General features: G+C 50.3%; 1 protein-coding gene across 15 annotated transcripts in view; it reads left to right on the top strand.

The window, feature by feature from the left end:
* The window catches only part of SCRIB (scribble planar cell polarity protein), an 83,437-nt gene that overhangs the window by 26,502 nt on the left and 29,547 nt on the right, over positions 1-27,388 (top strand). For 7 of the 15 annotated variants that reach the window (XR_009154703.1, XM_058179041.1, XM_058179036.1 and 4 more), the window contains exons 11-27: positions 3,556-3,722; positions 3,812-3,942; positions 4,145-4,261; positions 4,814-5,065; positions 6,454-6,756; positions 7,369-7,431; positions 8,593-8,682; positions 8,778-8,855; positions 9,143-9,457; positions 9,649-9,729; positions 10,091-10,348; positions 10,462-10,572; positions 10,737-10,913; positions 11,005-11,121; positions 11,393-11,581; positions 11,667-11,786; positions 14,160-14,252. Coding sequence is in view for 14 of the 15 variants with exons in the window: in XM_058179041.1 (XP_058035024.1) it covers positions 3,556-3,722; positions 3,812-3,942; positions 4,145-4,261; positions 4,814-5,065; positions 6,454-6,756; positions 7,369-7,431; positions 8,593-8,682; positions 8,778-8,855; positions 9,143-9,457; positions 9,649-9,729; positions 10,091-10,348; positions 10,462-10,572; positions 10,737-10,913; positions 11,005-11,121; positions 11,393-11,581; positions 11,667-11,786; positions 14,160-14,252 (2,662 nt within the window). In the remaining variant the exon portion in view is untranslated. The remainder of the gene's footprint in view (positions 1-3,555; positions 3,723-3,811; positions 3,943-4,144; positions 4,262-4,813; positions 5,066-6,453; positions 6,757-7,368; positions 7,432-8,592; positions 8,683-8,777; positions 8,856-9,142; positions 9,458-9,648; positions 9,730-10,090; positions 10,349-10,461; positions 10,573-10,736; positions 10,914-11,004; positions 11,122-11,392; positions 11,582-11,666; positions 11,787-14,159; positions 14,253-27,388) is intronic. The other 8 variants (XM_058179035.1, XM_058179032.1, XM_058179033.1 and 5 more) reach the window with 8 other exon arrangements.

The following is a 27,388-nucleotide window of genomic DNA, read 5'->3' as shown; positions in this document are numbered from 1 at the left end:
ACCTCGAAAATATCTTCGTTTTCTTCACCCTAGAAAGCAAGTCATTAGAAATTAAAATAAAATCAATGCGTGAAAAAGATTGATGCCTATCAGAAAAAAGTAAAATCTCTCTCATCTGGATTCCGTAACCTCCATATATCTCTAAACTCAAAGTCTTCCATCATTTCAAAAAGATTTTGGTAATTTTGCATGTATAGGTATCTTCTTGGAGGAGTTCTCTTATCCTTCTTGTATCAATTACTCCATTCCAGTCTCCTAATAAAATAAACGAACTATAATCCCAGAGGGTCAACCTCTCATGTAACATTTTGTAAAACTTTTCTTGTTGCTGATTAGGTGCATAAATACCTATCAACAAAGTCTTTTTTGCATCTATCACCAGTTCAATAGCAATAAATCTTCCTTGAATATCTGCCTCAATTAGCTTAGCTGGTATATCCTTCCTGATATATACAACAATTCCATGCTTCTTTTCCAAAGCTGATGCAACAAAATGGTTACCCAATTTTGAATTAACTAAATATTTTTGGTCTGATAATTTTATATGTGTCTCTTGCAAACAAATCACATCATTTTTAAATTGTTTCAAGTAGTGAAATATTTTCCTTCTTTTCTGAGCTGAATTCAAGCCATTAACATTCCATGACAAGATTCTATTTGCCATTACTGGCCTCCTGAAGCTTTGAAGCAGACAACGGAAGCTCCTCCTCCGGTATCTTCCGTCTAGCTCCTCCCACAGCTTCCATAATGGGATCCTGACTTTTACTTTGAGACTGTTGCTCTTCTTTACGCTTAAGGGCTCCTCTTGTCACCCTTTGCTCTTGTGGTTCCTCTAATACTGGCAGCAATAAAGGCTCTTGGGTCACCACGCCTTCTTGAGTCTCTTGAAGTTTTCTATCACTTCTATTTCGACTTTCAAAACTGTAGAAAGAAAATCCTTTGCCTTTAAAACCGTGTCAATTCTATATCTCCTTCCTTGATAGAATAGTGTCAGTCCAACTGGCACCTCCCATCTGAATTGAATCTGATGTTTTTTAAGTTCTTGTGTAAAAAAAGCAAATTGCTTCCTGTCTCTTAACATCTTTGAAGGAATCTCTTTCAACACCTTCAACTCCTGTTCTCCAATTTTTAAAGTTGTCTGATATGAAACTTGCAGAATTTGATTTCTCATAGTCCTTTTCACAAAATAAACCACAATGTCCCGAGGAAGCTTTCTCTGTCTTGCAATCCAAGAATTAACTCTATATATTTTATCAATTTGGTAAGCTACCTCTTGGGGTCCGCTTCAATAAATTCAGCCAATGCTTCTGATATAATTTTTCTTAAGTCTTCTCACGCTCTTCTGCATACCACAATTCTAAGAGCTCCTTCCATAAGTTTATATTGTAATATCACAACCTGATCTTCATTTTGATCCACTTTTTTCTGAACACCTTTCATTTCATCTTCTAAATACTTATTTGACTGAGAGATCTGTTGCATTTCCACTTCCAATCCTTCAATTTTTTTACTCAGTCCTTGAACTGCCATAAGAATATCTTCTCTTATTTTTGCATTAAAATTCTCCATCATCTCTTTTTGCCTATCTTCAGAAAGTTTTAATTGTTCTTTCAATATTTCCTCAAGACTTGGTTCAGATCCCCTTCTTCCAGAAGGCTTTAAAGGTTTAGCTGCCATTCTGTCTTCAAAAAAATCAGGAATTCAAACTTAATAACTCTCCTTCTGGCTATTTCTTGATGTAGTGTTCTTATTTTGTTTTACTTTTTTAAAAACTTGATTGAAAACGTTTTTCTAACTTGTTTAAACTAGTTTTTTTTAGTTGTTTCTTTTGTGTAAGTTTCTCAGAGTTTGTAATGCAACCAGACCAGCCTCATCAGGAGCCACCCCACTTCCCTTTTCTCCTATTTGCTATTGATTGTATTTGTGCCTTAATTCTCCCATTTTTCAATTTTCCAAACAACCTGAAATAGCTTGCCCTTCTGTCCGTGGAATCCTTCCTGTTTTTTCTCTTCGCTTGTTGAAGTCAGCTCTCTTGAAATCCGGATCACTAACCTGCCCACCTTCAGTTCTCCCTTGACAGCGGCAGGGGGATTCCTGGGAACCTGGAGTCCATTTGCAGTTGGGTGGCTGGTAAATTCAAACAAACCAGCTGATCTCTCTCCAGGGTTCCTACTGCTTCCTCAGCCTCTTCTTCTCTGCTAGTTGGTACTAAGTCCAGGGGAGTTGATCCTTTTGGACAATCAGGTTGTCTGCAAGGCGCATCAGGACATGCTGCAGAAATGCTCCTTTGCCACAGGAAGGGGCTGCTCCTATCCTCACCTTGGCCCTCGGATTTGCCCATCACATCAAGTGGATAAGAGAAAGCTGTGCTTTTCAGAGAGACCAAATGAATGGCAAGGAGGGAATTTATGCCCGAGGGCATGGCCCTTCCAGGAAGCTCTTTGTTGTGTCTTGTCCGCTCTCACCGCAGCCGGGGTCTGCTTATCTGCTCCCGAACACGGAGGAATGTATGCCTCCCGGCCCCAGTTCTGGCTCCATGCCCAGACAAGCTGCAGAGGAGGGGGCACCTCCCGGTCCCAGCCCTGGCTCCATGCCCAAGCAGGCTGCAGAGGAGGGAGCATCCCCCGGCCCCAGCCCTGGCTCCATGCCCAGGCAAACGGAGCAGCTAGACCCCTCCCCCTCCTCCACAGCATGTGAGCCTGAGGAAAGTTTACTTCCAACAACAGCTGATTGGAGTGACCCTCGCATCAGAAGATTGGATAGGCGGAGGCAACAGAAGGAAGGGAGGGGCAGGCCTTAATGAGTGCTGAGTCATGGAGCCACACCCCATGGCCTATATAAAGGATCTGCTTTCTGGCAGTCTCTGAGTCAGGCAAAGTTGAACTTATCTTGCTGAAGTCACTTACTGGTCTCCTGCCTGCTCTGAGGACTTGGCTAGGACTTTGGGCAGAGCTGCAGAGGCAAGCCTGATTCGGATTTCCCTGACCCGGCCGTCAGCGGAGGAGTGGGACACGACACTCTTGGTTAGTCTTGCTGGGTCTGCTCTTCTTTACTCGGTCCCAATTAATGTGACAGAGGCTTAATGGAGGAAGGGGCAGTGGCAGCCCCCCATTCCCCCGCCCCAGGATTCTGCTCTGCTGTTGCTCAACCCCAGACCTCCCTCCCCCTTTTCCTTGTGGTCCAAGCAGCACCAGGGTAACCTATAGCTCCAGTGGGCATGTTCAGCGCCCAGGTGCATACTCCCCCGCCCCGGACACACGCTGACTGCTGGGGAACCCCAGGTCCCACGCAGTATAGTCCCACCAAGGGCAGCTGCTGTAGCAGCCCCCTCACTTCACCAAGGGGGAGAGGAGTGGGGTGAGTTCTGGGATACCTTATTCCTGGCAACTCACTTTGCCCAGAGCTCTCTCGGCCCTCTCAAGTGTAGGGAAAAAAGTCTTAGTCCAGCCCTTGCTGCTGCCAGAGGAGCTGCTCTCCCTATTTGAGCTGGCAGCTTTTAGACCGGAGGGGGGGGGGACAAAGGGAGCCCCCCCTGATGGCTTTGCACGGACGCAGGCTGCAGCACTTGCCCTTTGCCCTGACGAATCTGCACCTGAAGGCCCTCTGGCTGGCAGAGAACCAGTCGCAGCCCATGCTGAAGTTCCAGACGGAGGAGGATGAGAAGACGGGGGAGAAAGTGCTCACCTGCTACCTGCTGCCCCAGCAACCCTCTGCCAGCTCAGGTAAAGGGGCCATGGGACCCAGCCTCTCCAGGGGAGCTTGGGGAGCCCAGCGCCTTCACTTCCATCACCCCTCTTGGTCTCCCCTGCAGAGAACCTTTTGCAGAACAGCCTGGATGAGAGCTGGGCAGAGGCCAACCCCAACCGGGTCAGTGTGATCCAGTTTCTGGAGGACTCTCAAATAGAGGAGGAGGAGGAGGAGGAAGCTGGCACTGAGAAGAGGGTAACGGTCAAAGGAGAGGAGCAGGGCTGGACCCGGGGGGGGGGGGGGCTTCATTGGCCTGGCTGGAGGTGGAGGGGAAGGTTATCTTCCTGCTGCTTCCTGGAGGGAGCAACCGGAGCTGATGAGATTTGGAGGAACCTGGCCATCGCCTCACCTGCCCGCTTCTCTCCCCCCCCCCACACCACCACCATGGTTTTTGCAGGGGCTGCAGCGCAGGGCCACTCCGCACCCCAGTGAGCTGAAATCCATGAAGAAAGGAATGGAAGTGCGGCGCAGTGAGGTCTCTGCAGCAGCTAGGCGAGACTCCACTAATTCTGAGGTGGGTGGCTTCTGTCAGGTGGCCTACCAAAGAGATGCCCGTTCGGCCCCTAGTTCACAGATGCCTTGACCCCCTCACCATCCTGGTCTCTTGCAAAGGAGTCCAAAGAGGGCAGCCACCGGGCCTTGATATCGAAGGGATTTCGCCTTGCCTTGCACTTCAGTGGTACAGTTTTAAATTGGGAATTTGGTGAGGGACGTGGGGGCCTCTACAATGGACCCTGTGGGGGAAGAGGCTGTCCTCCCACTACTGGGCCAGGCTGGATTGTTCAGCAGATGGGGTGATGTTCTGGTGTTGCAGCTGCAAAGCACCTTGCCAGGCCCCTCACTTATTCTCCCCAGATCCTGGAAAGGAATCAGTGGTTTGGGAAGAGTAGCCTCCGGTCGCAGCCCCCAGCCTTTGCTTCCGCTCTTCCCTTTCCTGGCTGGGCAGCCTAGTGGAGGCAGATGAGGGGAGGCCTCCCAAACTGACTCTGGTGCCCCTGGGGCTGTCACAGTTGCCAACGTCAGCTGGGCAGTGCCCAGGTTCTCAACTGTCTCCCCTCCCACATAGGGCAAGAGGCTGAGTGCCACCTCCAACCACAGCGAAGACTCTCACGTCTCTGGCAGTATCCGCTCTGCCGCCGGCGGCCCAGAGGAGGGGCAAGAGGCGCAACAGCCAGAGGGCGCAGCAGCAGAGGCTCAGCTGGAGAGAGGGGGAAAGCTTGTGGCTGAGGAAAAAGGCCAGGCGCTCCCAGAGGAGGTGTCCACGCTGGAGGAGACAGCGGAGGACCAGGAAGAGGAGCTGGAGTTGGAGTACTCTGAGGTAGGAGCCGGGAGGCCTCCCAAGACAGCTCCTCCAAGGGCCCCGGTCACTTTCCCCGCTGTGCCTGAGGCTGCTGGCTAAGCTGACTCGAGCGGAGGCCAGACCTCCTGACTGTGGCCGCCTGCAGCCCGGGTGATAGCCTTACCGGGTCCTTTTGGACAAGGCGGGCACCTCGTCTGCTTCTCTCCGAAAGCCTCTTGGCAGCCCAAGAGTGGGACAGAGCGGGCAAAGGAAGGGCAGCAGGTCAGGCCAGCAGGCTGTGAAGGCCACGATGTTGGGAACATTCTGGTTCTGACCTGTTGCTCTTCCGTGACCGGAAGCAGGCATAGCCCCCACCCTGGTGGCAACACAGCTCTTTTAAAGGCCTTGAGGATTAAAAAATCATGACACCCTGCTTTCAGTTTATCTTTAGTTTTTCTATATTCATAATGTCAATGTTGGGTTTGTATCTTTCTTTTTAACACTAAATTTCTATAAGCTGTCTAGAGCCCGGCTTCAGGCAATCAGATGAATTTTGCCAAGAGGAAAAGAGTTGGCTGGGTGTTCAGTCCAGCCACACATCCAGTGGGGCCAGCCCCTTCCACCCTCCCTCCGCCTCGGCTGGCAGCAGAGCTGGGAAGAAGAAAAGGGTGGTTGCCTAGGGGACCCTGGCTGCCCCTGCCCGGCTCCTCTGAGTCCTTTCCCTGCCTCTTCCTGACCAGCAGGAGGACCTCCTTGACCTCTGCCCAAATGGAGACTTGCGTGGGTCAGGAGAACCAGGCAGCAGCCCGGGGGAAGGCCGATGGAGAGCAAGGGCTGGCCGTGCCTCCTTTTCCAAGGCCCCTGAGGTCTTTCCTGGGGTCTTTGCCCCCGTCCTACAACCAAGATGGTCCTTAAAGACCTCGGGCCTGGCGAGGGAAAAACCACCCCAGGCAAGGGAAGGCGCAGCTGCCTCTGGTGTTTTTGGCTGGGCTCTTCCTGCCTGCCAACTCCCTTGGCCTCTACCGGGCTCTCTCGCTAGGCAAGTTGAGGTGTGGAGCCTCTCCGCTCACCAGGGCATTTCCATGGGAAGCAACGGGCCACAAGCGACACTTCTCCAGCTCCACATGGCCTGGAGGAGCTGCAACTGAGGGGGATGAGGACGGGTCCTGCTTCTGTCTGGCTGCTCACACCTGTGTCCGGGGAGGGACCTGTGTCCGGGAAGGTCGTTAGCACCGGTGGAACGTGGAGTTGAGCAGCTCGAAAACACGTCTCCCAGGCACGAGAGATGCCCCTCCCTCCTCACATGTGTGGCTTTTTCAAACAGCCCAGAGGGGCTGACTGGTGGGCAGGGTGGCCCCTGAGCTTCCCCCCATGGCTTGGCAGGGGCGGCTTGACCCTTCCTGCCCCGGTGGGTGGTCTCTTTCCAGCCCACGGTGCACTTCGCGGAGGACACCCTGGTTCGCAGTGAGGACGAGGAGACCCCCCCGTTCCCCACAGGAAAACAGCGGCTGATCCGCAAGGACACACCCCACTACAAGAAGCACTTCCGGATTGCTCAGCTGCCCCGCCCGGAGGCAGTTGTGGCCCTCCTGCAGGGCTTTGGGGCCAGTGGGGGCTCCCAGGAGGAGGAAGAGGAGAAGCCAGAGCAGGAGGAGGCCCCGGAGCAGACAGGGTGGGACCAGAAGGAGTCAGCCAGTGAGGGGGGCTCAGCGGTCCCACCCTCGGTCAAGGTGAGGGCCTCCCTGGGAGGGGGATTGATGGGGAGAGGCCAGGTGGGGATGTGGAAGGGTGGGAAACCTCTCTCCTGGTCGTGCTGGCAGGGCTGGGCTCACCCGCTCGACTGCCGGGAGATGGCAAAGGCACCTGGCTGCACTCTGTGCCTCCTTGGCAGCCCCCTGGAGGGCGGGATGTGTGTCAAAGGTGGACCGCAGGTGGGCTTTCTGTTGGTCGTTGCTTTCCCTGGCGCTCCTGGGTCAAGGCATAGCATCTTTGCCCCCAGATCCAGAGCAGCCTGGCTGCCTCTGGTCCCCAAAGCTGCAGGGTTTCTGGCTGCTAAGGCTGGCTCCGGTTGGTGCAGCTTTTTGCCTGGCCCTCTCGCTATGCTAGTCTTGCCAAGAGAAGCAGTGGAGGGCCTTTTCTGGGAGGGGGGGCTGGGGACGACAGTGAGGAGGAGCCCCCACCCTACTTGCTCTTGCTCTCTCCCCACCTTCTCTCTCTCCGGTGTGGTCTCTCGGTGCTGGGTGGGGTCTGCCTGCCTGCTTGCCTGCCTGCCTCTCCCCGGTGGTGGTCTGGGGCTTCCCCACTAATCTGCCCTCTGCCTCTGCCGGTTGCTGTCCTAACAGGGGGTGTCGTTTGATCAAGCCAATAATCTGCTGATTGAGCCCGCTCGCATTGAGGAGGAAGAGGTCTGTACCGCCCTGCTGGGTGGGTTTGTCTCTTTCCCAGGTGGGGATGGAGCTCCTGGTAGGGCTCCTGGGCCACCCTGTCTATGTGGCAGCTCCTCCTACCCGGAGAGGGCAGGAAGCTTTCCTTGCTGACGGGGGCAGCCCTTGCTCGGAGAAGGAAGCTCTGGGTTCATCCTTAGGCCCAGCATTTTGGAGCTGTTCTTGGTGCCCGCAGAGGCAAGGCGGCTTTTTTGTGATCCCTAAGAGAGATCTGTGGCGGCCCCGTGGGCTTCTTGCACTGCTACTCCCTGTGGCCTGGCGCCTCACTCCAACTGACAGCCCCTCTTCCCCTGACCCTTGCTGAGCGGGACCCTTTGGCTCCCCTGCTGCTCTCTGTTCCTTTCACGCCCGGTGCAGCGTTGGTGGCTGGGCTTCTCCCCCTGGGCTGTCTCCTGCTTTCAGAAAAGGGTGGGTGAGGTCCTTGAGATTCCAGGTCAGAATGACTCTCCATCTTCACCTGAGCACCCGGGTTGGGGCTCTGATCCCCCCGCTTTCCTGTCTCTGCCCCCCTGCTACCCTTTCAGCCCCACAGGGTCCTCTGGGGAGCTGCTGGCTTCCTGGGCAGGGGGCTCTGGGCATCATCTGTAAAGGAGGGGTGGCTGGGGGGAGTTTCACAAGGGATTTCGCTCCCCCTGTTGTGCTGGTTGCCATGGATGAGTGTGCATGGGGGGCCAACCAGAGCAGCCTGTGGAAGGTGTAGCGGTCTCTGGCTGGCTGGCTTGGACTCTGTCCCTCCAGGATTGCCCCCCTTTCCCTGGTTCTGCCCTCCCCCCTCCCAGCCTCCCCCTTCAGTGCCTCATATCTAGCAGGGCTCCTGCCGCAATGAGGCCGAGGGGCTGTTGCCTGGCCAGTTGCGCCCCTCAGCCTCACAGCCAGCCTCCTCCCCAGCCTCCCCAGCCTCTCTGCCTTTGCCCCAGTCGTAGCCGTGAGTCAGGAGGGCCCCTGGCCAGGCAAAGGCTCCTCACTGTCTGCCTGTCTGGAGCAGGCTTTCCAGGCGGAGAGTCCCCTGCCAAACAGATGGGCACCCATGGGGTGGAGGGTCCTCGGGCCGACCCAGGAGGAGGGCAGGCACCCCCTCCCTAGCACCCATCAGTCCCGTCCCCCCCTCTGCTTGGTTTCCAGCTGGCTCTGACAATCGTGCGGCAGACGGGCGGCCTGGGCATCAGCATTGCGGGGGGCAAAGGCTCCACCCCTTACAAGGGAGACGATGAGGTGAGGGTCGGGGGCAGCCTTTCAGGGGTGGGTGCCCCGGGGTGGCTGCTGGGGGGAGCCGCTTCCCATAGACTTCTCCCCCTCCCCACCCCCAGGGCGTCTTCATCTCCCGTGTGTCAGAGGAGGGGCCAGCAGCACAGGCCGGGGTGCGTGTGGGGGACAAGCTCTTGGAGGTAGGTCACGGGGGCAGCTTCCAGGAGGACTAGGTGCCGTGCCAGGCCTGGCTTGAGATGGCCTGTGATGCTGGAGGCAGCGGTGCCGGCTGGCTGCTTTTCCTGCTAGCAGGACAGGGATGCCTGCCTTGGCCAAAGGACTTTGGTGCCAGTGGCCACCCCATCCCAGTGGCTGCTGCAGGCTCTACCCTGTTCGTCCCTGGCCCAGCTGCCTGGAGGGCCTGAGGTTTGGGGGCCGATGTGGTGTTCCGTGGGCGTTCGTTCAGGGGACTCTTCCTGCCCTTCAGGTGAATGGGGTGTCCCTGCATGGCGCTGAGCATCACGTGGCAGTGGAAGCCCTCCGGGGCTCGGGCAGCAGCGTCTCCATGACAGTGTTGCGGGAGCGGATGGTGGAGCCTGAGAACGCCATCACGGTGACACCGCTGCGACCTGAAGATGATTATAGCCCGCGGGAATGGCGTGGAGGGCTGCACTTGGCCGTGGGGGCTAAGGACACCACCCCAACCGAACGCCTCTCGGCCTGTCTGGTGCGGAACGAGCGAGGCCTGGGTTTCAGCATTGCTGGGGGCAAGGGCTCCACCCCATACCGGCCAGGTGACACGGTGAGAGGAGAGGAGGGGGAGCCCTTTCCTGCTGATGATACTTTATCCCGCCTCCCCTGGAGAATTACTCCTCGGTCCTGTTGACCTGTTCTGAACTGATAGAGCCCCCCCCCCATCCCACCCCCTGGGGAGAAGCTGGGACCCTTTGCAATTCACCTGGGACCCTCAGTGATCCGGCCCTTCCTTCGCAGGGGATCTTCATCTCCCGGATTGCGGACGGGGGGGCTGCCCATCGGGAAGGAACGCTGCAAGTGGGCGACAGGGTCATCTTGGTGAGAGAAAGGGCCGGGGTGGGTGGCAGGAACCCCCTACTGGACGCTCAGGAAAGGCTCCTCAGGCTGAGCCAGTTTCTCCTCATCCCCACCCTGCGTAGACCCCATTCCTTCCCCTGCCCCAGAGCTGTGGGAACTCAGGTGGAGGGGAGACCTCCCAGAGCAGCCTTGTCAGTGCCAACTTCCATCTCCATGCCCTCCCATCTTCCCTGCTGGATGGTTCCCTTTCCACCTTTCCCCACCCCAGATAGCGGTGGAGGGGAGAGCTCATGTCCTAGAGGGTCCCCTCCCCCCATGAGCCGCTGGCAGGCAGCATAGAGCTGGCTCCCCCTCTGCTGACACTGATTTGGGGCCATTTTAGATCAATGGGGTGGACATGACAGAAGCCCGGCACGATCAGGCTGTAGCACTGCTGACCGCCTCCCCACCCACCATTGCTCTGCTGGTAGAAAGAGAGGCAACACCCCAAGAGAAGGACCTGCCTGTGGGGCTGCGAGGGCCCCAGGCCCCCTCGCCACCACCTCTGCCCCCCCAGGGAAACACCCTGCTGGAGGAGGCAGCAGCGTGCCCCACCCGGAGCCAGCTGCCTGAAGGCACGGACAGCCAGTACCCCACCGAGGTGGGTGACCAGGGCTGCTCTGGGCTGGCATGGGCCACTGGGCTCCCTCCCTCACCCAGGAGAAGCAGCTGACCCCCCAATGACCGCAGGGAACCCCTGGCCTGTGCTTGCAGGAGGTCTGCCTGGTCAAGGCCGGGGGCCCCCTTGGCCTCAGCATCGTGGGAGGCAGTGACCACTCCAGCCACCCATTCGGCATCCACGAGCCGGGAGTCTTCATTTCCAAGGTAGAAGTGCTGGCCGCCCCCCTTCCCCCTGTCCTCAGGCACCCAGCAGAAGGGCGTGGTGCACCCGGGGCAGTTGCTGCTGGGCCTCCCCACCCCCGGGAGAGGGGAAAGGACTGCAGAGGGGCTCTCCGGCAGATCAACCTCCCTCTTGTCCTCTTGTGCAGGTCATTCTGCACGGCCTGGCCTCCCGCAGCGGCCTGCGTGTGGGGGACCGGATCCTGGAGGTGAACGGCATTGACCTGCGCCAGGCAACCCACCAGGAGGCCGTCAGTGCTCTGCTCTCCAGCGACCCGGAGCTACGGATGGTGGTCAGGCGAGACCCTCCCCCGCCTGGAATGGAGGTAGGGAAGCTCAGCTCCCCTTCGGTGGAGGCTCAAGAGCCTCCTCTTCCCCACAGTGCCCTCCAAGACGTTGGTTTATGTGTCCTGGCAGGAGATCTGTATTGAAAAGAGGCCTGGAGAGAAGCTGGGCATCAGCATCCGAGGTGGCGCCAAGGGCCACGCGGGGAACCCCTTTGACCCCACCGATGAGGGAATTTTCATCTCTAAGGTACTTGGGGGGGCCCTGTGGTGCGTGTCTGGGTGAGTGAGGCAGCAGAGGGGCATAGTGCCCTCCCTCTTCACCCCATGCAACACAGAGCTGTGTGTCCATTGCCGGAGGAGACCCAATGCGTCCAAAGTAGCGGGGCAACCCCCGGACCCAGAGCAGCAGCCTTCCCCCCTCCCCCATTAGGAGCAAGGGTGGTCTTCTGAGGGTATCCCGGGGTGGGTCTGGGGGGAAAGCCGTGCCGCCACCTTCCCACTTCTTTGGGGCCTTTCAGGTCAGCTCCGCCGGGGCAGCAGCCCGTGATGGCCGGCTGAGGATGGGCCTGCGCATCCTGGAGGTGAACCAGCAGAGCCTGCTGGGCATGACCCACGCGGAGGCGGTCCAGGTCCTGCGGTCCGTGGGGGACCAGCTGCTGGTGCTTGTTTGTGAGGGCTTTGACTCCAAAGCCATGGCTGCCCTTGAGGTTGGTTCCCTCTCCTCGCACATTCCCAGGGAAAGGTTCCCCGCCCCCTGGCCAAGCCAGGCCTGAAAGCATCTCCCCCCCACAGATGTCTCCCGGAATCATTGCCAATCCTTTTGCGGCCGGCATTGGGCGCAAGAACAGCCTGGAGAGCATCTCGTCCATTGACAGGGACCTCAGCCCAGAAGAGGCGGATCTTCTTCAGAAGGTGAGAGGAGGAACGGGGCCACTTGGGAGGATCCTGGGGCTCTAGGCCAGGGGGCCCGACAGGCTCCATCCCTGGGAGGCACTGGCAGCAGCGGCTGCAGCAGCCACCCTCCTGCCTCCCTGCCCTGGCTCTTTGCTGGCCTTGTGCTGCTGGACCGTCCCCCAGTGCACAGAAGCCGCTGCCCCCCCCCCTCGCCTTGTGCTTGCGCAGCCAAAGGGGGCTGTGGGAAGGGGGGGCTTCAATGGCCACTGCTCTTTGGACCCGGCCTCCCCCAAGAGCCCTCGGGAGTGGGCTCTTTCCACTCACCTGTGATGTGAGTGGCTGGATCCCCAGCTGTCCGCATGGCTTGAGAAGCAGAGGCCAAGGCGGGTTGGGGTGCCAGCAGTTCTTCCACTGAACTTCAGCTGGGAGGAGGAGGAGGAAGGCAGCTCTGCCTCCCTTTGGTTCCCTTTTGGCCTCCTGTCTTTGTCCTCGGGGGCACTTCTGATGAGGCGCCAACCCCCCTCCAGCCCTGACATCTGAGCTGAACTGCTTTGGGCAGCTTAAATCTTGTAACTTTTCCTTAAAGGTCAACACCAATCATTTTGTTTGCTAGTTTTGTATCTTTTTCTTAAGCAGGAAACTCTTATTAAGCAGTGAACTGTATATTTATTGTTGCTGCTGCTGCTGCTAATCACAAACGTTACCTGCTGCTTTTCACTGGAGGACAATCCAGAGAGTTTCCAAAGCCGTTGTAGGAAGTGCAGAAGATACAGCAATTACCACGATGGGGGTTAAAAAGAGTGAAATAAGGGCTAGCCTGCAAACGGAGAAGCAGGCGTGGGCAAGCCAGAGTGGCTGGCACGGCCTCCTGCCAGGCCGACCTGCCCGGCTGCAGCCTACAAGCAGGCAGCTCCCAAGAGAAAGGGGAGTCCTGAGACATTGGGGGGGCAGAGGCCTCTGCCAACCACAGCAGGGCCTTTCCTCTAGGGTGGTCTTCTGTGAGGGGCTCTGCTGTCTGCCCCCGTTCAGGGAATGGGAAAGGGCTAGCCTTGACCTTTGTCCCTTCAGTCCCACCCTGTTTTCTGCTTTGAACACTTGCCATTCCCACCTGCGAGTGGTGTCCTGAGAGGCTCCTGGAGAGGCATGAGGGAGCTTCCCAGGTTCCTGGGGCTATTGGAGAGGCTGCTTGGCTGCCTTTGTATAGCCCGAAGGCCGGTGAGGGCAGAGAGCTGATGCCCTAGCTGGCCTGACACCTCACCCCCTTGATTTGCCCCCTATCTCACTATGGGGCTAAGTGGCAGAGTTTGGCCAAGGGGGTTTTCAGTCGGTTATCTCAATTGCCAGCACTTGCTCATGGGGACTGGAGTTCTCGTCTGCAGGAGGCGCCGCTAGTCCCTCTGAGGCCGGGGTGGGGGAGACGGAGAGAGGAGGCCTCCCCCGGACTTGGAGGCGAGCGCTTGGCCACAGCAAGCAGCCTGGGGGACGGAGGGGATATGGGGCAGCTGTGTTTGTGCCTCTCAAGGGAAGCCACAGAGAGGAGGGTTCCAAGGCCCCCAAAACAAGGAACAGAAGTAACAGCTGGAATGGGCAGCTGGCTGGATTTCTTGCAGGTCCAGGCTGTCCTTGACCTAGCAGTCATTGAGTCAATGACAGTTGCAAGTCATGAGGGTCATTGATTTTACGTCCTTTTTATGCAAGGGCCAAGGTCATTAAGCAAACCCATTGTTTGCTATGGGGATTTTTTCCCCAGGAAAGGGAAGTAAACAGAGTCTGGGGGAAAAGTAAATAGCAGTCCTGTGATCAGCATCAATGTGTTCTGATTGCTGAGTCTCCCAAATAGGGACACTTAATACTGCGGAGTGGCGGCTGGAGGTCATAAATTTGGGACAGGGGTATAAGTAGAGGAGGTCTGTCATAACTTGGAATGGTTGCCAAGCAATCGCTTACTCCAGAACCTGCAAACATCTGGAAAGAGTTGGAATTTAGAGGCATTTTTGATGAGTGAAAAGCAAACCCTCCTCTTCCCAATTTTTCAGGGAATTTTACGTAAGGTGCCAGTTTTGGTCTCTAAGTGCCCCCGAAGCTCCTCCCCCATGACTTTTTCTCTTGGTTTTCTTCTGCCAGTTTGGGGTCATAGGAGGCTTAAAAATGACCCCCAGTTTTGCTGCCAATGTGGCGCTTTTGGGGTGGGGGGGGTGGAAATAACCCGGAAGGGAAATGAAAGGAGGGGCTGGAAGGGCCCTGGGTTGAAGAACTACTCCCCTGTGGCATCTGTGGGGTTCCCTGAGGCAAGAATCCTCGGGGGGGGGGTCCTCCCTGGCCACTGTTGCTGGGTCTGTTTGTGCCCTGTGAGCCAAAACCAGCCCTGACCCTCCCTGTTTCCTTCCCCAGGACGGGGGCAGCTCAGAGCCCCTGCAGCTGGATTACCGCACCTTGGCAGCCCTGCCCAGCAGCAGCGGCCATCTCCAGAAAGGCCCCCGTGGCGTGAGTGACGGGGTGGGCTCCTTCGGGGGGGGGGGAGGAAGTCTGCCCTGGCTGTGGGTGTGGATGGTGCCAAGTTCACTCCCCCACCATGGCTTTGCCTCTATTTGACTGGAGTGGGAGGGGTTGTCAGCCTGAGCCCCAGGAACTGTTCCTTCTGCTGGAGGGCCCAGGGGTTGTCACCTCTGGCTGGTTGAAGGGGGCAGCCCCTAGTGTCCACTTCCCAGCAGAGGGGGAGTCTTGCCTTGGTCCCTCTTTCTGCCCCTGGGGTGGGCAGTCTTTTCCTCCCCAGCAGAGCAGGTAGTGGGGGGAAAGGGGGGCTTTCCCAGGGGCCTGGGGGAGAAGGGGGTGCAGGATGGCTGTGTGTATGGCGGGAGGGAGGCTATGTGTATGTGCTTGAGGGCTTCCCTTCCTCAGGCAGTCCTGGAATTGGGACAGGCCCTGTGTGCCTGCCAGCTTTCCCTGCGTCCTGGGTGGCAGGCAAGGTGGCCTCAGCTCTGGCCCTGGGCAGCCCAGTCCCTCGCCAGGATCTTTCTCAGGGCTGGAAGCAGGAGAACCACCTTGGGCATTTCTCTCACCCATCCACCCACTCCTCTTCTTGCCAGTTCCTGCTCGATGAGATGAAAAAGGCCGGGTGGCTTCTTCCCCTGCTGGATGTCCCTATGGGTCAGGCTTCCTCCTCGGACATGGGGCAGGCGGGCAGCATCCGGGCGGTGCTTTCAGAGAAGCAGAGCTTGGTGGACTCCCAGTTCATCCCTTTCAGCACCAACCCCTTTGTGTTGGCCAGTCGGCAGGGCCCTGCATGCCGGGGGGGGGGGGCGCCCCTTGGCTATGGTCAGGGGGGACTGCTGAAGACCAGCCTCTACACCAAGGCAGGCGGCTGAGCAACTAGCGTGGCATGGCGTGGCGTGATGCCGTGTGGTGCTGCCTGGCTGAACAGAATTTCATATCTGCTGCTACTGGCTGAGGAGACGGAGCCCTTCCCGGGGGATGCCTCTCATTTGCTGTGGGTGCACATGGGGAGAAGGGGGAGCCTAGGCTGCCACAGGCGTTCCCCACACTTCTTAGCCATTTTCTCCAAGGGTGACCATGCGGTCTCGCATCTTAAAGCTTTGGCTTAATCTCTGCTGATTTGCTTTTCTAAGAATTGACTGTGTGTGCGTGTGTGTGTGTTTAACTTTGTATGATACTGATTTTAGTTTTTGCTAAGAAAGAACGTTGCAAAAAGCAGCAATGAACCAAACCACACGAAAGCCCACCTGGGTAACAAGAGAACCAAAAAGGAGCCAAAGAACTCCGTTCAATGGAGTTCAGGCACAGGGGGATGCCCAGACAAGCTGCCTGCCATTGCTATGTGTCCTTAGGCTGTGGAGAGTGGACTACTAAGTTATTTATAAATGGGTAAAAGCCACATTTCTAGAATATAGATTTAGAACACGTTGACCTCTATGAACTTTAACATCTTTCTATGAACCAGGACCTAAAGTACTACCTAATCAGTAAAAAAAACCCAAACCCACTCGAAGAACATGAGAGCCACGTTCCCTTTGATTCTTATTAGGGTGTGGCCAGGAGGGTCACCTTCGGTGCCTTCTTCAAAGTCCAGGAAATCTCTGAAGCACTGCTGGCTGAATTAAATCACATAAAACTTGATTGATTTTGATTGATTGATTAAGAGTTATCAAGTCAGTGCTGATTGCTAATGCTGACAGATAAAATGTTCTCCGTGACTCCCTCTCTCTCCTTCCCTCTCTCTTCCCCTCCCTCTCCCCTGTCAGAGTTTCTTGCAAAATTTAAACCCAGAAGCCCACACAGGTAACTGATTCAGCACAACTTTAGTTGTGAAGTCGTGTCCGACTCATTGCGACCCCATGGACAACATTCCTCCAGGCCTTCCTGTCCTCTACCATCCTCCGGAGTCCATTTAAGCTCACGCCCACTGCTTCAGTGACTCCATCCAGCCACCTCGTTCTCTGTCGTCCCCTTCTTCTTTTGCCCTCAATCTTTCCCAGCATTAGGCTCTTCTCCAATGAATCCTTCCGTCTCATTAGGTGGCCAAAATATTGGAGTTTCATCTTCAGGATCTGACCTTCTAAAGAGCAGTCAGGGTTGATCTCCTCTAGGACTGACCTCTTTGGCACTCAGCCTTTCTTATGGTCCAACTTTCACAGCCATACATTGCAACTGGGAAAACCATAGCCTTGACTATTCGCACTTTTGTTGGCAGGATGATATCACTGCTTTTTAGAATGCTGTCTAGATTTGCCATAGCTTTCCTCCCCAGGATCAAGTGTGTTTTAATTCCTTGGCTGCAGTCCTCATCTGCGGTGATCTTGGAGCCCAAGAAAATCAAATCTGTCGCTACCTCCATTTCTTCCCCATCTATTTGCCAGGAATTGAGAGGGCCGGATGCCATGATCTTAATTTCCTTACTGTTGAGTAAGGAAGCCAACTTTTGCAATCTCCTTCACCCGCATCAAGAGGCTCTTTAGTTCCTCTTCGCTTTCTGCCATTAGAGTGGTATCATCTGCATATCTGAGGTTATCTTAACTCCAACTTTTCATTCATCCAGCCCCGCCTTTCTCATGATGTGCTCTGCGTATAACTTAAATAGGCAGGGCGATATTATACAGCCTTGCTGGACTCCTTTCCCAATTTTGAACCTATCGGTTCCATGTCCAGTTCTCACTGTTGCTACTTGACCCGAATATACTGTAGTTTTCTCAAGAGACAAATAAGATGGTCTCCCATCTCTTTTAAGAACTTGTCACAATTTATTGTGATCCACACAATCATAGTCAATGAAGCAGAAGTAGATGTTTTTCTGGAACTCCCTAGCTTTTTTCCAGTGTATGTTGGCAATTTGATCTCTAGTTCCTCTGCCTCTTCGAAAACCTGCCTGTACTTCTGGTAGTTCTCGATCCATATACTGCTGGAACCTAGCTTATAGGATTTTAAACATAACTTTACTAGCATGTGAAATGAGTGTAATGGTGCGATAGTTTGAACATTTTTTGGCATTACCTTTCTTTGGAATTGGAATACAAACTGACCTTTTCTAATCCTCTGCCCACTGTTTTCCAAATTTGCTGGCAAATTGGGTGTAGCACTTTTACTGCATTGTTTTTTAAGATTTTGAATAGCTCAGCTGGAATACTGTCTCCTCCACTAGCTTTGTTGTTGCTCAGATTTCCTAAGGCCCATTTAACTTCACATTCTAGGATGTCTGGCTTGAGGTCAGTGACCACTCCATCGTGGTTATCAGGGAAGTTAAGCTCGTTCTTGTATAGTTCCTCTGTATAATTTGCCACCTCTTAATCTCTTCTGCCTCTGTTAGGTCGCTGCCACGTTCCCTTCATATCTCCAATTTTCTTGAAGAGATCTCTGGTCCTCCCTATTCTATTGTTTTGTTTTGTTTTGTTTTTTCGGTGCTGTTGTAACTTTTTTTTTTTTTTTTAATTCAAAAAGTTTTACAGAAAAATTTTGCTTGCATATCTGGAAACATACACGATAATTTCTTAGGATCTAAATGCCATCTGTAAAACATTTTATAAAAATTTTCCCTTAAATTCTGTGCCTGCGTAAATTTAACATTTCTAACCCAAATTTTTCCCCAAGTTTCCAATAATATTGGCTCCTGAAAATTTGGTGCCCACTTTATCATACAGTCCTTTACCAAGTCCCTTTCAGAATCTATTTCAAGTAACACATTATACAATCTCTTTATATGCTCCTGAGACTGATTTCTAATTTGCTTTACCAACTTTCCCTCGTTTTGCTCCATACCAATTTTCTGATCTTCCTTCCATCTAGCACGTAGTTGCTCATATTGAAACCAAGTATAATTTTTCCCTTCTTCTTTCTTCTTTTAGTACGTGCAGCGATTTTGTTTTCTTCTATTTCTTTGCACTGTTCAATTAAGAATGCATTCTTATCTCTTCTAGCTATTCTCTGAAATTCTGCATTCAACTGGGTTTATCTTTCTCTTTCTCCCTTGCCTTTTGCTTCCCTTCTTTCCTCAGCTATTTGCAGAGCTTCCTCAGACAGCGATTCTGCTTTCTTGCCTTTCTTTTTCTTTGGGATGGTTTTAGTTGCTACCTCTTGTACAGTGTTGCGAACCTCCGTCCATAGTTCTTCAGGCACTCTATCAGACCTAATTCCTTAAATCTATTTGTCACCTCTACTCTATATTCCTCAGGGATATGATTTAGTTCATACCTGCGTGGCCTAGTATTTTTCACTACTTTCTTCAATTTTAAGTCTAAAGTTTGCAATGAGAAGCTCATGATCTGAGCCACAGTTGTCTCCTGGTCTTGTTTTTACTGACTTTTTTACTGATTTTTTTATTATTATTATTATTTTAAAAAGTTTTATTTTATTTTATAAACAAACAAACATTTAAAACATCTGTCATTCCTTCCGTGTAACATCTCAGTGTTTTCTTCCTGGCTCCATCTTTTGTTGTTTCTTCTTTCTTCACTTCAATTTAATCTATTACAATTTTTCCACAAATGCACTATTACCATTTTCTTACATAATTATCCATTGCTTATCTATACCTTTCTTCTAACCAATGGTAGAATTTATCCCGTATCTTAAAATATTCTGAATCCTCCTTTTCTTTAATCATCAACATTAATCTATTCATTTCTGCACAATCTAAAATTTTTCTAATAATTTCTCCTCCCAGGGGTATTTTCTCTGCTTTCCAGTTTTGTGCAAAAACAATTCTTGCTGCTGTTATTACATGTATAATCAAATAAATATTTTTTTTACTGATTTTCTCTGGTAGAATCCCCAATAAGAACAGCTCCAGTTTTGAGTCAGTGTGTTGTTGGATCATTCCTTCTAACCAACCCTTTATTTTTTCCCAATAGTTTTTGGCTTCTGGGCATGTCCACCACATATGAAAATAAGATCCTGGTAATTGATGGCATTTCCAACATTTAGCTGATTTATCTTTAAACATTTTTGCCAGTTTCTCAGGTGGCATATGCCATCTATAAAACATTTCATGTTGATTTTCTTCATATGCAGTGGACATTGTTAATTTGTAATTTCTCTCCCATAACTGTTGCCATTTATCTAAGTCTATTGAATATTCAAAATTTTTAGCCCAAGCTATCATTGTTTCCTTTACTAGTTTCTCTTCTAACTCAATACCCAACAAAATATTGTACATTTTTAAAATTAATTTATCCTCCATTCCTGTGAGAATCCTATGCAGCTCTGTTTTTTCGAGATAAAAATCATATAGTTTAGCATCTTTTTCATATCTTTTTTATATTTGCATATACATATACCAATCTAGTTCAATTCCCTGTTCTTTCAAAACTTGTTTCTGCTTCAATTCCCCCCCATCTGTTAATAAGTCCTTATACCTAACAATATTTCTAAAATTAAAAGTATTTAAATGTATTAAAGCTTCCATTGTTGATAACCGTATTGGAATTTTCATATAATATTTGTCTCTAACCTTCTCCCATACCGATAGCAATGCATTTCTTATATAATCTCTATGAAAGTACATATGTATCTTACCGCGGTGTGGCTAACAGCCTGAGCCGCGGTGTGGCTCAGGCTGTAAGATAGCCTGTTATTAAAACACAGCTGCCTGCAATTACTGCAGGCTCGAGTCCCACCAGGCCCAAGGTTGACTCAGCCTTCCATCCTTTATAAGGTAGGTAAAATGAGGACCCAGATTGTTGCGGGGGCAATAAGTTGACTTTGTATATAAATATACAAATAGAATGAGACTATTGCCTTACACAATGTAAGCCGCCCTGAGTCTTCGGAGAAGAGCGGGATATAAATGTAAAAACAAAAACAAAAAAACCTTCTCCCATACCATAAAAAAGCATGCCATCCCAGTTGTAAATCATGTCCTTCCAAAATCAGAAGTCTTGTATTCCTTAATTCCACCCATTCCTTCATCCAAGTCAGTGCTGCTGCCTGGTAATATAGTTCCCAGTTTGGCAGTCCAAATCCTCCCCTTAACCTCGTATCCTGTAACATCTTTAAACTTATTCTAGCTTTTTTCCTTTGCCATATAAATTTTCTTGTTATCTTGTTAAGATGTTGAAAATAAGTTTTTTCATCGGTACTATCTGAAATAGATATAGTAGTCTTGGTAATATATTCATCTTTATGAATCCCAAAAGCTTTAACCAAAAACTGTCTACTATTGACCTCACCCCATTCCTAAGAGGACTATAAGGGGCGTGCATAAGAGCACAAACGTGCCTACCATTCCTGTCCTATTGTTTTTCTTTTTTCTTCATATATAGTATTATTATTATTATTATTATTATTATTATTATTATTATTATTATTATTATTATTATTATTATTATTATTATTATTATTTATTAGATTTTTATACCGCCCTTCTCCCGAAGGACTCAGGGCGGTGTACAGCTGGAATAAAAACAATAACAAAATACAATTAAAATAAACAATTTAAAAAACTTATTATAAAATTGGCCGAAATTTAAAACATATTAAAATCTAAAACCCAATTAAAATACATCCAAAAATTTAAAATTTAAAAAATTTAAAATTTAAGCCAACCCCGCGCAAGTAAATAAATACGTCTTCAGCTCACGGTGAAAGGTCCGAAGGTCAGGCAATTGGCGCAAGCCAGGGGGAAGTTCATTCCAGAGAGTAGGAGCTCCCACAGAGAAGGCTCTTCCCCTGGGGGCTGCCAGCCGGCATTGTCTGGCGGACGGCACCCTGAGAAGTCCCTCTCTGTATGAGCGTACGGGTCGGTGGGAGGCATGAGGTAACAGCAGGCGGTCCCGTAAGTACCCAGGCCCTAAGCCATGGAGCGCTTTAAAGGTAGTAACCAACACCTTAAAGTGCACCCGAAAGGCCACAGGCAGCCAGTGCAGTCTGCGCAGGAGTGGTGTTACACGGGCGCCGCGTGCGGCTCCTTCTATAACCCGTGCAGCTGCATTCTGGACTAACTGAAGCCTCCGAGTGCACTTCAAGGGGAGCCCCATGTAGAGAGCATTGCAATAATCCAAGCGAGAGGTAACGAGAGCATGAGTGACCGTGCATAAGGCATCCCGGTCGAGGAAGGGGCGCAACTGGCGAACCAGGTGAACCTGGTGAAAAGCTCTCCTGGAGACGGCCGTTAAATGATCTTCAAAGGACAGCTGTCCATCCAGGAGAACACCCAAGTTGTGCAGCCTTTCCACTGAGGCCAATGACTCGCCCCCAACAGTCAGCCGTTACTGCAACTGACTGTACTGGGGTGCCGGCATCCACAGCCACTCCGTCTTGGAGGGATTGAGCTTGAGCCTGTTTCTCCCCATCCAGACCCGTACGGCTTCCAAGCACCGGGACAGCACTTCAACAGCTTCGTTGGGGTGGCCTGGGGTGGAAAAGTACAGCTGCGTGTCATCAGCGTACAGTTGGTATCTCACCCCAAAGCCACTGATGATCTCACCCAGCGGCTTCATATAGATGTTGAACAGGAGAGGCGAGAGAATCGACCCCTGCGGCACCCCACAAGTGAGGCGCCTCGCGGTCGATCTCTGCCCCCCTGTCAACACCATCTGCGACCGATCAGAGAGATAGGAGGAGAACCACCGATAAACGGTGCCTCCCACTCCCAACCCCTCCAACCGGTGCCGCAAGATACCATGGTCGATGGTATCAAAAGCCGCTGAGAGATCTAATAGGACCAGGGCAGAGGAACAACCCCTGTCTCTGGCCCTCCAGAGATCATCCACCAACGCGACCAAAGCTGTCTCCGTACTATATCCGGGCCGGAAGCCGGACTGGAACGGGTCTAGATAGACAGCTTCATCCAGGTATTGGGGTAACTGCGAGCCACCACACTCTCTACAACCTTCGCAACAAAGCGAAGGTTGGAGACTGGACAATAATTTCCCAAAATAGCTGGGTCCAGGGAAGGCTTCTTGAGGAGGGGTCTCATCACCCCCTCTTTCAAGTCCCTCCTGCAAAGAAGCATTGATAATCCCCTGGAGCCAGCCTCGTGTCACCTCCTGTGTGGCCAGCACCAACCAGGAAGGGCACGGGTCCAATAAACACGTGGTGGCATGCAGTCTTCCCAACAACCTGTCCACGTCCTCGAGACCCACAGGGTCAAACTCATCCCAAACCATCTCGACAAGACGCGTCTCCATCCTCTCACCTGGATCATCCCAATTTTGGTCCAAACCATCCTGGAGCTGAACGATTTTATCGTATAGATAACCACTAAACTCCTCGGCACGTCCCTGTAAGGGGTCATCCCGCACCTCCTGATGAAGGAGAGAGCGGGTCACCCGAAACAGGGCGGCCGGGCGGTTATCTGCCGACACAATGAGGGTGGAAACGTAAGAACGCCTCGCCTCCTTCATTGCCACTAGGTAGGCCTTAGAATAAGACCTAACTAGTGTCCGGTAAGCTTCGGAACGACTGGACCTCCAGGCACTCTCTAGGCGTCTTCTCCGGCGTTTCATCTCCCTTAACTCCTCGGAAAACCAAGGGGCCGGTTGAGACTTATGCCGGGTCAGAGGCCGCAAAGGCGCGACACGGTCCAAAGCTCCCAGGCCACGACTAGTTCTTCAGCCGTGCCGTGGGCCAGATCCTCAGGGAACGGCCCAAGCTCCATCAGGAACCGCTCAGGGTCCATCAGGCGCCTGGGACGGAACCAACGCATTGGCTCCGTCTCCCTGCGGTGGTGGATGGCGGTCCGAAAGTCCAGGCGAAGGAGAAAATGATCTGATCATGACACAGGTTCTGTTACTAAATCTCTTAATTCCAGATCATTTAGCCACTGACTAGAGATATAAATCAAGTCCAGTGTGCCTCCCCCCGTGTGCGTAGGGCCATCAATTACTTGAATCAGGTCCAAGGCTAAAATCCAAGACAGAGAACAAGAAAACGGCCCAGCCCTCCTCCCATATATAAAAGGCACCACAGACAGAATCAGCAAGATCCTCCACAAACATAACATCAAGACAGCATTCTGCACAAACCAAAAAATATCCACCATCCTAAGAAACCCCAAAGACAAAATTGAGTTAGAAAATCAAGGAGTATATGAAATCCCATGCACCGCCTGCCCCACCACATAATTTTTTTGTCTTTTAATTGCTTCCGTCAGTTCCATCATCGTTATTCTTTCTTCTAACATAGCCTTATGTTGTTCAGTTATTTTTGGTAAATTTGATTTTTCTAGATATTTTGTTGTCTCTTCCTCCAAAATATCCCCTTGATGATATAGTTTTTCATAGTAATTTTGAGTTATTCTCTTCTTTTCTTCACTACTATAATGTAATTTCCCCTTTTCATCTAATAGATGCTTTATCATTTTCTTCTCCTTCTCTTTTTTTATTTTATATGCCATCTTCCTGGTTTGTTTGCATTTTCAAAAAAGTTCTGTCTGGATGCTCTTAATATATTTGCTAAAACTTGTTTATTTATTTCATGTTTTTTCAGTTCCATTCTTTTCTTAACTCTATCATTTTGGCTATCTTCCTGAAATTCTTTCTCTAATTTTTTGTATTCTTTTTCTAATTCTATCTGTTTTTGTCTTTTTCTTTTATTTTTCTTTGCAGTGTAGGTTATTGCCAATCCCCTAGTATATGCCTTCATCGTATCCCCTACATTCTGGAGCAATGTATCCTCTTTTTTATTTATTTCAAAAAAAAGACTTTAGTTCTTTTTCCACAAATTGTTGAAAATCTTTTTCTTTTAGTATTAATGTATTCAAAGTCCATCTTGCTCTTTTCTTCTGTCCTTTCCACATTATCATCATTGTATTATGGTCTGCCCATATATTTGAACTAATATTTGCTTGTATATTTTCTATCAAGTCTGCTGACATCCATATCATATCTATTCTCGACCACGATAAGTGTCTATTTGAATAAAAAGTAAATTGTTTTTCTTTTAAATGTTTTTGTCGCCGAATATCTTGAATACTCAACTCTTCTGTCATTATATGAAAGGTTTTGGCACTATTCTCCTTGCTTTTTTATTTGTCTTTATTGATTTATAATCCAATTCCGCATCTATTACAGCATTAAAATCTCCCATTATGCAAATGTGTTTGTAATCCAATTTTAACATTTTTCTGTGTAGTCCCTTATAAAAAACTTCTTGTTTTTCATTTGGGGCATATAGCGCTATCAATAGTATTCGTTTAGAACAGTGGTTCTCAACCTTTATAGTGCTGCGACCCCTTTAATACAATTCCCCATGATGTGGCAACCCCAACTGTAAAATTATTTTCGTTTTGAATTTATCACGCCTGAAGCCGTATTGGCTAGCTATCTGAACTGCTTGCGATTGCCTTGAGGACGGAGGCATTAAAGCAGAGACTCCTCCCCTATTAAGTTTATCATGCCTGAAGCCAGATTAGGATAGCGATTGGGAGTGATTGCAGCTGGCTTGAGAGGGAGACATCAGAGCAAAGATTTCTCTCTTTTTTAATTCATCGCGCCTGAAGCCGAATTCGGCTAGCGATTTGAAGAGCCTGCAGCTGGCTTGTGGAGTCAACCATTGGAGCGCGATTCTTCCATTCACAAGTATACTTCCCATATTTCCGAGGGTCTTAGGCGACCCCTGGAAAATCGTCATTCGACCCCCAATGGGGTACCGACCCACAGGTTGAGAACCACTGGTTTAGAATATATTTTTATTTCCACCATCAAGACTTTGCCTTCTCCATCTTCAAAGAGGAACTTGGGTTCTAGTTTTCCTTAATATACATTGCTATTCCTCTTTTGCTTTGATGTATTAATGATGTAAACAGAGTTCCTAATTTTTTAGTGTTCTAATAATTTTACGTGTTGCTTTCTAATATGAACCTCTTGCAAACATGTAATGTCCATCTTCAAAGAATTTAATTTGTTTAATGTTCTGTTCCTTGTTATAGCCACATTTAAACCATTTACATTTATCGATATTGCTTTTATTCTCTCATGTTTTACTTGTTAGTAGTTTTTAATTTAATTGCCCTGGTTTCTCTTTGTTCCATTAGCTCCTTCACCCTCGCCCCTTCTCTTAATGCCTTTTCTTCCTGTTCTTTTATTTTTCCTTCTTTATCTTTCTCTTCTTCCTTTTGTTGTATATCTCCTGTTGCTCCCCGCTCGTCTTCCACTGGTCCAAAAAGTTGATCATAAAACGATCTTGCTTTATCAATAGTATCTAATCTAAGCGAAGGGGCTTGCGTAGCTCAGTGAAGCTATGAGCTATGCCGTGCAGGGACACCCAAGACAGACAGGTCATAGCAGAGAGTTCTGACAAAACGTAATCCACTGGAGAAGGAAATGGCAACCCACTCCAGTATCTTTGCCATGAAAACTCCATGGACAGTACAAAAAGGAAAAAAGATATGACGCCAGAAGATGAGCCCCTCAGGTTGATAGTTGTCCAATATGCTACTGGGGAAGAGCAGAGGGCTAGTACTAGGTAGCGCCAGAAAGAATGAAGCAACTGGGCCAAAGCCGAAAGGACACTCAGCTGTGGATGTATCTGGTGGTGAAAGGAAAGTCCGATGCTGTAAAGATTTTTTCTCCATAGGAACCTGGAATGTAAGATCCATGAATCAAGGTAAGCTGGACGTGGTCAAACAAGAGATGACAAGACTGAACATCGACATCTTAGGAATCAGCGAACTAAAGTGAACAGGAATGGGTGAATTTAATTCAGATGACCATCAGGTATACTACTGTGGGCAAGAATCCCTCAGAAGAAATGGAGTAGCCTTCATAATCAATAAAAGAGTAGGAAAAGCAATACTGGGATACAATCCCTAAAATGACAGAATGATCTCAGTTCGAATCCAAGGCAAACCATTCAGTATCACAGTAGTTCAAGTCTATGCCCCAACAACTGGTGCTAAAGAGGATGAAATTGACCAGTTCTATGAAGCCCTACAGCACCGGATAGAATTAACACCAAAAAATGATGTCCTTATCATCATGGGAGATTGGAATGCTAAAGTAGGAAGCCAAAAGATAACCGGAATAACAGGCAAATTTGGCCTTGGAGTACAAAATGAAGCAGGGCACAGGCTGATAGAATTCTGTCAAGATAATATGATGGTCATAGCAAACACTCTTTTCCAACAACCTAAAGACGACTCTACACATGGACATCACCAGACGGTCAACACAGAAATCAGATTGACTATGTGCTCTGTAGCCAAAGATGGAGAAGCTCTATACAGTCAGTAAAAACAAGACCAGGAGCTGACTCTGGTTCAGATCATGAGCTGCTTCTTGCAAAATTTAGGCTTAAACTGAAGAAAGTAGGGAAAAGCACCAAGCCACTCAGGTATGAACTAAATCATATCCCTGATGAATATACAGTAGAGGTGACAATAGATTTAAGAAATTAGATCTGATAGACAGAGTGCCTGAAGAACTATGGACGGAGGTTCGCAACATTGTACAAGAGATAGCAACTAAAACCATTCCAAAGAAAAAGAAAGGCGAGAAAGCAAAATGGCTGTCTGAGGAAGCTCTGCAAATAGCTGAAGAAAGAAAAGGGAAGCAAAAGGCAAGGGAGAAAGAGATACACCCAGTTGAATGCAGAATTCCAGAGAATAGCTAGAAGAGATAAGAATGCATTCTTAAATGAACAGTGCAAAGAAATAGAAGAAAACAATAGAATAGGGAGGACCAGAGATCTCTTCAAGAAAATTGGAGATATGAAGGGAACGTTTCATGCAAAGATGGGCATGATAAAGACCAAAATGGCAGCGACCTAACAGAGGCAGAAGAGATTAAGAAGAGATGGCAGAATTACACAGAAGAACTATACAAGAATGAGCTTAACATCCCTGATAACCACGATGGGGTGGTCACTGACCTTGAGCCAGACATCCTAGAATGTGAAGTCAAATGGGCCTTAGGAAATCTGAGCAACAACAAAGCTAGTGGAGGAGACAGTATTCCAGCTGAGCTATTCAAAATCTTAAAAGACGACGCAGTAAAAGTGCTACACCCAATTTGCCAGCAAATTTGGAAAACTCAACAATGGCCACAGGATTGGAAAAGGTCAGTTTACATTCCAATTCCAAAGAAAGGCAATGCCAAAGACTGTTCAAACTATCGCACCATTGCACTCATTTCACATGCTAGTAAGGTTATGCTTAAACTCCTACAAGCTAGGCT

The sequence above is a fragment of the Ahaetulla prasina genome, chromosome 3, assembly GCF_028640845.1.
Source record: "Ahaetulla prasina isolate Xishuangbanna chromosome 3, ASM2864084v1, whole genome shotgun sequence".
In the NCBI taxonomy this organism is placed as follows: Eukaryota; Metazoa; Chordata; class Lepidosauria; order Squamata; family Colubridae; genus Ahaetulla; species Ahaetulla prasina.
Note: the sequence above shows the minus strand (reverse complement) of the source record. Positions and strands in the feature narration are given on the sequence as shown.